The sequence below is a fragment of the Drosophila grimshawi genome, unplaced genomic scaffold, assembly GCF_018153295.1.
Source record: "Drosophila grimshawi isolate 15287-2541.00 unplaced genomic scaffold, ASM1815329v1 contig_311, whole genome shotgun sequence".
Lineage (NCBI taxonomy): Eukaryota > Metazoa > Arthropoda > Insecta > Diptera > Drosophilidae > Drosophila > Drosophila grimshawi.
The window spans coordinates 15,829,350-15,839,679 of NW_025063098.1; the positions used below are offsets into that span (position 1 = coordinate 15,829,350).

Here is a 10,330-nt window from a genome sequence, read left to right on the forward strand (position 1 = left end):
TGTGTTAGCCAGGCACCGATTGCCGATTGCCCTCGGGGGCCCTACGGTAGGCAGCTAAATTAAAGTGAACGCCCACAGCACGTGCCAAAAGAGAACAACAGAAGGAGCCAACTCTGAGTCCAAGAAGTCAAAAGGCAGCCAAGCGGCCAGCAGCCAGCAGCCAAGCAGCAGCCAAGTTGGCTGCCGGGAACCAAACTTTTGTCTGGGATCCACTCGAACAATTTTCGCCACTTGAGTTTTCAGTTTTGTTGTAGTTTTGTTGGCCGCATCATCTGCCTTGGCAGCTACGCGGCAACTCCTCTTGGGGCTGCTCTTCTTTATTTATTTTGGTACACGAGCAGCAACAAATTAAAAAGTAATTCACAAGCGCTGCATAATTAGCTGCTAAGTGACACTAATGGGTGCCCGGGTAACGGATCGGCCTCCAGTAGCCTTCGCTTGCACCTCCTCAAAACTAATCCCTGCCCCGCCTGCCCCGCCCTGCTCTACCTCATTGCACTGATGCACTTTTGGGCGCGTTGTGTGGGCAACCAAAGTTTTTGGCTGATGCCACTTTACATTTTGTATACCCTTCGATTGAGTATTACTCATTTCACATGCAGTTTGTTTTTGTGAACTAGAATTTTGATTTATTTATGTGTCTTTTCCTTTGTCGGATTGTTTACTTCTATTTTTGATATTTTTCTTTTCGATTCGATATTCATTTTAATTTATTTTCTTATGAGCACTTAAACTTGACTTCTTCAAAACGGTTTTCCAAACATATTTTCTGTCAATGTTTACCAATTTAATTTTTAGTCTTCGTTTAATATTAATTTAAATTTCAGTATTCAATTTAGTGCTCGACAATTAGTTTTCAACCAATTGTGTATAGATAATATATTTGGGCTTTTTATAACAATTTCTCTATATTCCATATTGTTCCTGGCTTTAATTTATGACTCTTATCAGCTAAACAAATTAATATTGTATTATGTTTAAGGGCATTCAAGTTTCGCCTCTTTGACATTTATGTTTCCCAAAACTTATTTTTACTCTACAGTGTTTTCTTTTTTTTTAGTTTTTTTTTAGAATTTTCTTCTGGTTGCAGCTAATTGATTTGCGTTTGTGTTTTGTGGCCAAGCACATGGCTCCGAGCTGCTGCCTGGCTCCCTTTTGGCTACCAAGTTGTTGTCGAGCAGTTTTTGTGTGTGGCATCGGAATGAACCCAAAAATTGATTATTGTGCTGACAGCAAAGGTCATTATTGTGATGAAATTTATGTGTGTTTGTTGAGTGATAACGCAGCTTCAGTGTTATTTATGTCAAATAATGAGCACAACACAATGTAACACAAAACACAATTGTCGAGCTCGCTCAGCCACATGATAGAGTTGCCAAAAAAAAGTCAACATTTAAACAAATATCAATGGTAAGCTTTATAAAAAGCTGAGGTGCTTCGATCATAAATACTTTCTGCCCACAGCACATGTCTCTAAATTCTCCTCTACAGCGTCTTGAAAACAATTACAATTATGAATCTGCACAGCTGAATGGCAATGATGATAATGAAGTCATTTCAAGCACGGAGTACAAAATGGATTCAAGCCAACGATTAGATCAACACCCAATCCAAATAACTGAACAAAATCCCGAGCTTAATAATACTCTGAAAACGATACCTTTTCGGAATTTCGTGCGAAATATGAAGCCAGAAGCGAAGAGCAGAAAATATATTCGAGCTAGCATATCCACGGGAAATTTCGATATTGGTGGAAAAACTAAAAGGAAAAGAGATCTAGAATGTGCAAGTGGGCAACAAACCGACTCAGAGCTGAGTCAAATGTCGCAGTCAACGAATGATGAGTCGAAAACATATAGTCAAGTTTATAGTGAAGTCTGTGAGGAGTCTAGAATGCGTCAAGAAAAGGCTGAACAGATTCGCAGAGTATTCACAAATCAAATATCCAAACGGCAGCAGGAACAGATTAAATACTCTAGCAAATACAATAGGACCAGGGATCGTACAGTGCGATGGGTAGCCAACTTGGGTCAACCGTACAAGGATGACTATTATACAACGGAGACTTCAAGTGACAGCGATCCAGAATCGGACAGCTGTCAGCAGTCCTTGAAAGATTTTCCTTTTACCGAGGAGGCTTCCCAAAGCCTAGTCCAAGAACAATTAGATGCAATACCTTCTTATCAAAATGGTGCATACGATGACTTCCACGTTGCGGAGTACATGGATAAGCTGGCAGCAACTTTTAATGCTCAAGCGAAGCAAGCGAAGGGGATCTTAAGCGAATACAAGAGATGTGTTCAGGTTCTTGAACCTTCGCCAAAGACTAAGAATCCGAAATTCCTGGCAGAGAATGGGAAGGGCAAAATAAGAACTGAGGTGCTGCAATTCGAGCACTGTAATGTTTACCAATTGAAACAATCGAATAAAAGTAAATGCCACTCAAAGGAACAGATTAATAGTCATATTCAAAATTGCTCTGAAATAATTCCGAAAATACAGTACAATATGGTAAAAAGTAGTGCAGAATTTGATGCAAATAGTTCGGGCGTATCTTCAAAACATACTGAAAAGCGAAAGACCCAAAAGACTAGCTCCATAAAAACTGTTCATTTGAAACCAGTTGAAGATTGCATAGATTCGGAAACTTACGCTGAAAGCGAAGAAAATAGTAACTCGGAGAGAAATTATGTTGAGAAGCGAAAAACTACAGCTAGAATAATGCCGGACAGTTGCGAAAGTGAAACAGGTTCACTGAGAACTAAATATAGTAGTAAGAAACCCAAAAAGGATGATAATAACAGTGGCACATTCTCATATTGTTCATCGAACTCTTCTACCCAGAGTAGTAGATACTCTCAGTATGGCGATAATTTCCCAACTGAATCTTTTGAGGGTTATTCACTAAGTGGGCATGTGAGCGTTAGCAATGATGACTACTATTTGAGTAGCAGAAGTGAGGCTGCAGCCAGTTTTACAAACAGCAGAACACGATCTCGGATTCATGCAGCAACCAAGAAATATCAAGATCGTGCTAGTAGCCCCATTCAGATTATATCGGTAAGCAATCAGACAACCGATCCCATAACTGGGGAGATGGAAAATCATGATGATGGGGCGAGTGAGCGGAAGGTGCCAGAAAGTGACAGATCCACTAGAAGTGTGCTGGACCAACAGCAATCCGATTCCAGCAACTACAGCGAAGACAAAGGTGTACAGTATCCCAGCGGGGATGAACTGCAGCAATCAGCAAAGAGCTCGCTGAGCGTAGAGAATAGTGCAGAGCAAATCAAAGCCAAGTGCGAATCGCTCGACATAAGTTCAGGTGATGACAGTAAGAAAGACGGCAGCTCCAATAAAATGGGTTGCAGCTTGCTGCCAAGTGGAAATGGCAGCAGCGACTTCAGCATATCCAGCTATGAGCCCGGCCAGCGTTTCTATCGACGCACCCAACCGTGGCATGATGACGACAACATTAATCCCTTTGACGACAACGAGAACGACGACGACTCAGAGCCGCTGAGCTATAAGAAGTATGTGGCCCGCCTGGCCGAGCGAGCACTGCGATATTGTACCAACTATTACAACTATTATGATAAGGGCAGCAAGCTACGACCAGTCATGGAGGTGGAGATCTCGGAGAAGGTGCAAATGATCTACAACTCGGAAATGCAGTTCCAAACGTTGCGGCACCTCAAGAAACGTGATAAGCTGCTGCAACAGTTGAATGAGCAGCTGCAGCAACAACTAACACTGATTGCGCCCAGCTTTCAGTGAGCTACACATAAACCAACCACATATTATATTTTGTATATGAACTTTAAGCGCTTTAAGTTCCGACTTGTAAAAACTAAAGCATAATTTGTTTTATTGCACACGAACTCAAACAATGGCCAGTACAGCAAACTATAACGAAATTTATGTGAGGCTGTTGTTGCAGGTTGCCATTCGTTACCAAAACTGTGCACAGCGAGAAAAAATCGGTCGATAAATTTGATTTGTTTTCATAAGTAAATCGTTTTGAAATCCGGCATGATTTACACAAATACCAAATCGACCAAATTCGACATCGATTTTTCTCTCTGTGTGGAAATGTATGTTGCACGTTGGCAATACTTGAAACTTTCAGCGAGCAGGCAGCCGCCTTCAAGTCTGGTCCTGCACAGTGCATAAATCAGTTTTAGTGCACTCGCAAGGGTCTTGCTGAAGGCTCAAGTGCTCGAAAGAGAGGCAGGGCTTGATGGAGGACACCGAGAGATGGAGGCAGGGGAGGGAGCTAGTGTTGGCGTTGGCGTTCCTCTAGCATAATTAGGCTTGTGGCCCTGCCCCTGGCTACTGTTAGTCTTCAGTTGCGATTGCAGCACATTCATTTTCTTCACACATACTAAATATGGGGCGCTGTTGTTTACAACATCAGCCTCAAGAGTTAGTCAGCATAGACATTATGTTTTGGATCTGGGGGTGTTGCACTTGTTGCAACTACTGCTGCTGCTGCTGCTGCTGCTGCTGATGATGGTGCTGCATATTTCCCATTCCAATGATCCTCTTTAATTGCTAACCAAACACAAGAATGTTCTACACTGCGCTGTGCCCAAAAGTGAGCAAATATTGTTTTAAGGCACATCAACATATTTCACCTGTCTAATGAAGACTCTCAGACATTGACTTGCCTTTCGATTTGGGTTTTCTGATTGTATTCCTTGCCTACATTTTACAACGATGTGCCGCTGGATATGTTTATAATTTACGATAGAAACCAAGAGTGTGAATGGAACAGAGATAGAGAGAGAGAGTGAGAGATAGAGATGGAAATGTGTATTTTCATAGGGAAATTTTTGATAGTTTTACAGGTTGTGTAAATACACTTGAGGAACTTGCTGCAACTATGTTGCAATGCCGAAGAAATTATTAAGTTCTACGTTGTCTTACTCAATATTTTCAATTCAAGTGAACTAAATTAATTATTGTTAGGATCCACTTACAAATAAGATTAAATTAAAGTCTTGGGTGCTGATCTAAGACCAGTAGATTAAGGACTAATTCGTGGACTGATTGCTTGTTAAAGTTATCTACCATTTTTACCATTTTAAATATTATACACAATAGCTATTAACTAATTAAGGCTAATAAGCTTTCTGTTACAAGATTCTTCAAGCTTACCACTCATTTGTACACAATTACTCTACCTGATCGCTTCTATTATCCCTTAATATTTTAATATACAATTCATAATTTGCACCTGTCCTAGACCATTGATCTAGTCTCGCTTCCTTTTATTTGAACTACAATTTCATACAGACAGATTTCACAGACTCCTCCTGGCTACTCGTACTCCCTCCGCTTGGTCACTTCCCACACGTACTGTTCAGTTCAAAAGATTTCCCAAAGTCATCGCAGTCCATATCACAGAGCAGCAGACGGCATAATTTAGACAATTCCCTTCATTTATTATGAAAAATGCACTCAATTTATATGACTTGATTATAAAGGGTCGTTGCAAAAAATGAAAAGGAAGAGAAAAATCAGTGCTATATTTGCTCAGGCATTGACATAGAATTCCCAGTGCTTAGGCAACGGCCAAATGGTCAAGCAGAACAACAACAACAGCAACAACAACAACAGCAACAACAACAACAATAATAATTGCTGCAGGCGCACTCCACGCCAATTTATTAAAGCCAACACCAAGTTGGAGTCGAAGTCAGAGGCACAGGTACAAGGCTGCCACAGTTGAAGCATTGGTCTTGCAGCTTCGAGCTTGCAGCTAATATGAAAAATGGCACGAAATGGCAAAGTCGCATATGCAGAATGCATAATTCATTTAACATTTTGTAAATCATTTGTTTGAATAGCACGATGACGATGATGTAGTCTGTTGCAGTCTGTGTGCTAGGGCCAGGGACTAGGGAAGCCACAACAACCTGTGTGAGAGCAGCCAATCCAAGTCAAAAAAAAAAAAAATAAAGAAAAACAACAACAACAACTACTACTACTCCTCTCGGCCAGTTAAACTATTCGTCTGCACTGACAAATCGGCCGCAGAGTTGTTCCCTCTGTGCTCGGGACGCCAGTTCATCTTTGGTTGCTGCATCGAACGCCAGTTCCTTAACACAATGGTGCTGCATGACGCGGCGCAAATATAATTTCGCAACTGTCTGCACATGGGCCAAAACGAAACGAGACACACGATGCCCAACTCCAGGCACAGGCACAGGCACAGTCTCAGGACCAGTCGCAGTCTCAGTCTCAGTCCCAATCCCAGTTGCCGTCCCAGTCCCAGTCACAGTCCCTACCTCAGTCATAAGTCACATGGCGGCTGCAACGACTTTTTGGGCTTGGTATATATATATATATACCTTCTTTTGATTTTTTTCTTTCTGTTTTTCTTTATTATTTTTATTATTATTTGTACATTTCGCGTTTTTGATTCCTGTGAAATTTGCATGCGCTTTCGATCCTGGCGAGCAGAGCTCCAGCTAATTTAGTTTTGTGGTCTCTTATTGAAAAATTACAAAGTTTTTTTTATTATTTTTTTATTCTTTTCTTTTCGTTTATTTTTGATGTGGATGCCATAATGCTGGCCCAGCTGTTATGGGCTGGTTTGCATTTCTTGGGAACTTGGGAAACTCTGTAATTTTAATGATCTTCGCCGCTGACATCGTAACTCAATATATCGCTAACCGATCGTTCCAGACAGCTTGGAAGCAGCAGCGTCTTCGAACTATCATCAATTTATCATTTTTTTTTACTTATTTTTTTTTTTGTTGCTGCACTTTGAAAACTAATTAAGTTTCTGTCGTGTGTGTGGCCAAGTCGAAGGCGTGTGTGTTGTGTGTGTGCCTGAGTGCGTGTGTGGAACTATTGTAATTTGGCTTTGGCGTAAAATTTTGTATCAAAAAACTATTAGCCAAGTGTAAAATCCATCATTAAGTATTGTGGATTGTGGATTGTGGATTGTGGTGCCAATGCGTCTGCCTCGATCGACGACCATCATCGATTGTCTTGATGATTGTTGGGAGCGGCTCATTGTTTTCATCGTTTTTACAAATGAAAACTTAAGTTGCGTGGCTTTTTAATTTACTCAAGTCTCGAGTCTTTTGTTAGCCACGCGGAGGCCAAGGATAACCTTGTTGTTGTTTGGCGGCTTCATAGATCTTGACCACAGAACAAATCAGACTAAGGCACAACAATATGGCGTGGTTAATCTTTTTGAAAACAAGCTCTTTGTGTCCTTTTAGTTACTGTTGAAATTAAAATCACACTCCTCATTTTTTAATTAGTTATAAGTATAGAAATTTAATTTAATTTTGTTAGCCAAATTTGTTGCATTCCTTCAGAGTGTTTGCAATTTGAAATCAAGAAAAATAATGCATTATTTTTGGCATTTCTATAAACTGTGTGTTGCTCCAGGAAACTGGCCAATTTAAGACAGAGTTATGACCATTGTGTATCTCTGGTCGAAGCCACTTTTATACATCATATCAAAATTTATGAACTCGCTGACAAACTATTTCCATTTTTACAGTTGTGCTGAAGGTGAATTAAAACTGCCAACAGCCGCACAAATTAGTTGACCACAAAATCCAAATAACAACTATAACTAAAACTAGTCAAAATTAATTTATGTTATTTAAAAGTCGCTTAGCTTTTTGTACACCAACCCAAAACTATACAGCAACAACAGCAACAACAACAACAACAATAAATATAATGAGAGCAACAACAAAAGCGTGCAAAATGTTTGCCTGTCCTCAGCTGGCTGCATCGCTGTCGCCGTCGCTGTTGCTGTCACAGTCGCTGCCTACTGCTAGTTGATTCGGCAGCCCCCCGCCCCTTGTCGACCCCCCTGCTTACCCTGTCTATGGGCATATTGGGTCCTATGAACACTCGTTTCCGACGTCAATTTATAAACGCGTTCAGTTTAAATTGCAACAAATAGTCGCTCATTGAAACTTAAATTGTGCCGACACAAAGTGAACGGTTGACAGTGTAAGTGTGTGTGTGTGAGTGTGTGTGTGAGAGAGAGAGAGAGAGAGCGCACAGCCCGGCCATGCTAGAGCGAGATGACATGCCCAGATATATAGTTCAGATACAATGGGTGTAGAGCTTTGTGTCAACAAGTTTTTTGTCTGTGGCGCTTTTTGGCCATTTTTGTTGCCTTCTTTTTTCGCTCTTTTCTTTTAGCCAGCACAAATGTTTGTCAGTTGTTGACGTTGCTTGGTGGTTGCTGTTGTTGCTGTTGTTGTTGTTGTTGCTGTTGTTATTGGTGTGTTTTGTGTGGTCGCGGCTTGATTTGTTTAAAGGTTTTCTATGTCTGTTTTGGCATGGGAAAAAAATTGTATGCAGCTGTGAACGACAGACTGGCTTATACTTGGCTAGATCGAAGTAGATTTGGCTTTTAAAGTGAATTAAATGTGTAGCCCAACAGTTTAGTTAGCTACTGAAAGTTGTACATTTGGGTAACTTATTGATTAGGCTTGAGTTTTATATATTTATAGTGCAGTGACAAGGTAAAAATTACATGTGATAAGAAAGTCTTATATTTTTACAACTATAAACCGAGGGTAATTTTTTTTTTTGCCCAACGAAATACGTATTTGAATTATTAAGAGAGATTATAAAATACTACGTGTTCTTACCATAATTTAATTATTTTTTCTGGTATAAATTATTCTCAAAAGAAAATGTACTTGTTATTTTATCTAAAATCCCTTCTTATCCAATTATATTCACTCGAATCCAAATACATTTATTATGTGAATCGAAATAAAATTCCTGAAATTTGCTTGCTGCCTTCAATTAAATGCTCTAACTATATTTGTAAGACATCTGCCAGGCTCTTGCACTCTTGGCTATTTAACTAACCCAATCCAACCAAACCTGTTGCCATTTTCTTCGAACATGTTTGGGAAGGTTCGGCAGTCGCATGAAAAAATATTTTAAGAAAATGAAAAAGATCGATTTTCATGAGTACGCCGATAATTACACACCCTTGCAGATCGAACCCCAAAATATTCTAAGAAAAAATGGCTATGTGAAATATTAGATCATTGACTGACTGACTTTAGGATATATACTAACTAGTGATGTTGATCAAGAATAAATATGTATATATATCTCAAGGGGTTCGAAGACGTCTTGTTACAAACTTGACTATGAAACTAGAATACCTTCTGCACCTTGTGTAAAAACACAGCATTTAATTGCTTGGCACAACAGTTTTCTGCCTGTTTTTCTTTAATTTCAATTCGAGACTCACACTTGCAGTGAGTGCCGCAGCTCCTCAGCTCCTGGGGGTTCATCAATAGCCAGCGGCACAGTTGTGGCCAATTTTTTTCAGACAGACCGTCGCAACAGCAGCAGCAGCAGCAGCAACAGCAGAAGTAGCCGCAGCGGCAGCAATATAATTTCTTTAGATTAATCCAATCGATTTCTATTCAATAAATCAAAATATGAATTCGTTATGCTCATACAGCGCAGCTAACAGCTTGACTAGCCACAGAGATGGGGCAGCTACCTCTCCTATGGCTAGACAAGCTATTTGCTGCCCCTTACTCATACACAACTGGTATGCGTGTGTGTGTGTGTGTGTGTGTCAGTTTGAGGCACGTAACAAATTGTTGGGTTAATTAAAAAAACATAAATCGTTTGATTTTTGTTACTTTGTGAAGTGCTAACAACCGTGGCCGGGTTTGACGGGCCTTTCATCACTTCACATACATTGTGTTTGCCAAAAAAAAAAAAAAAAAAAAAAAAAAAAACCCAAAATTTCACTTCTACAACGCCCAGGGGTCGCAGTTTAGCATACACTTGCAGAAAAAAATACTGATTACAAATCAAAAATTATATTAGCAATGTATTTTTAATACTCTAAATTGGCTTCTCATCAAAATGTTTATGTATTTCCAATTAGTGTGCATTCGGCTACCATTTTTGCTCAGTGTATGCTAATATTGAATAACAGCGCTCGATAATAGCTGTTGTAATGATTGCCATTAAAATTTGTTAGATGCCCACTGAAACTAGATACGCACAGATTTCTTTTGGAACCGCTGTGCGAATCACAAAAACCCATCAAAACAAATTAACAAATGGAATTTGTATAAAATATACACGCTACAAATAGATAAATATTCATGATGGAGTCCGTCATCCGTCAGATGCCAAACGATAGCTACATGAATTCTACTAATTAACAGATCAAAATTGCAATAAAATTTGCAATTAAAATTAATGAAATAAAACAGTTAAATAAAAGATCTTTTTTATCACCGAGCGATTTGTCGTAATGTAGGCGTATGGATAACAGCCAAAAATGCAAGGTTATCAA

General features: G+C 39.7%; 1 protein-coding gene across 1 annotated transcript; it reads left to right on the forward strand.

Moving 5' to 3' along the window:
* Window positions 1–1,328: 1,328 nt before the first annotated feature.
* On the forward strand, window positions 1,329–3,855 carry LOC6567550. The gene is made up of 2 exons (XM_001994076.3): window positions 1,329–1,410; window positions 1,465–3,855. The coding sequence occupies exons 1-2, from the start codon at window positions 1,408–1,410 to the stop codon at window positions 3,775–3,777; spliced, it is 2,316 nt and encodes a 771-aa protein (XP_001994112.3). The 5' UTR covers window positions 1,329–1,407; the 3' UTR covers window positions 3,778–3,855.
* The last annotated feature ends 6,475 nt before the right edge of the window (window positions 3,856–10,330 follow it).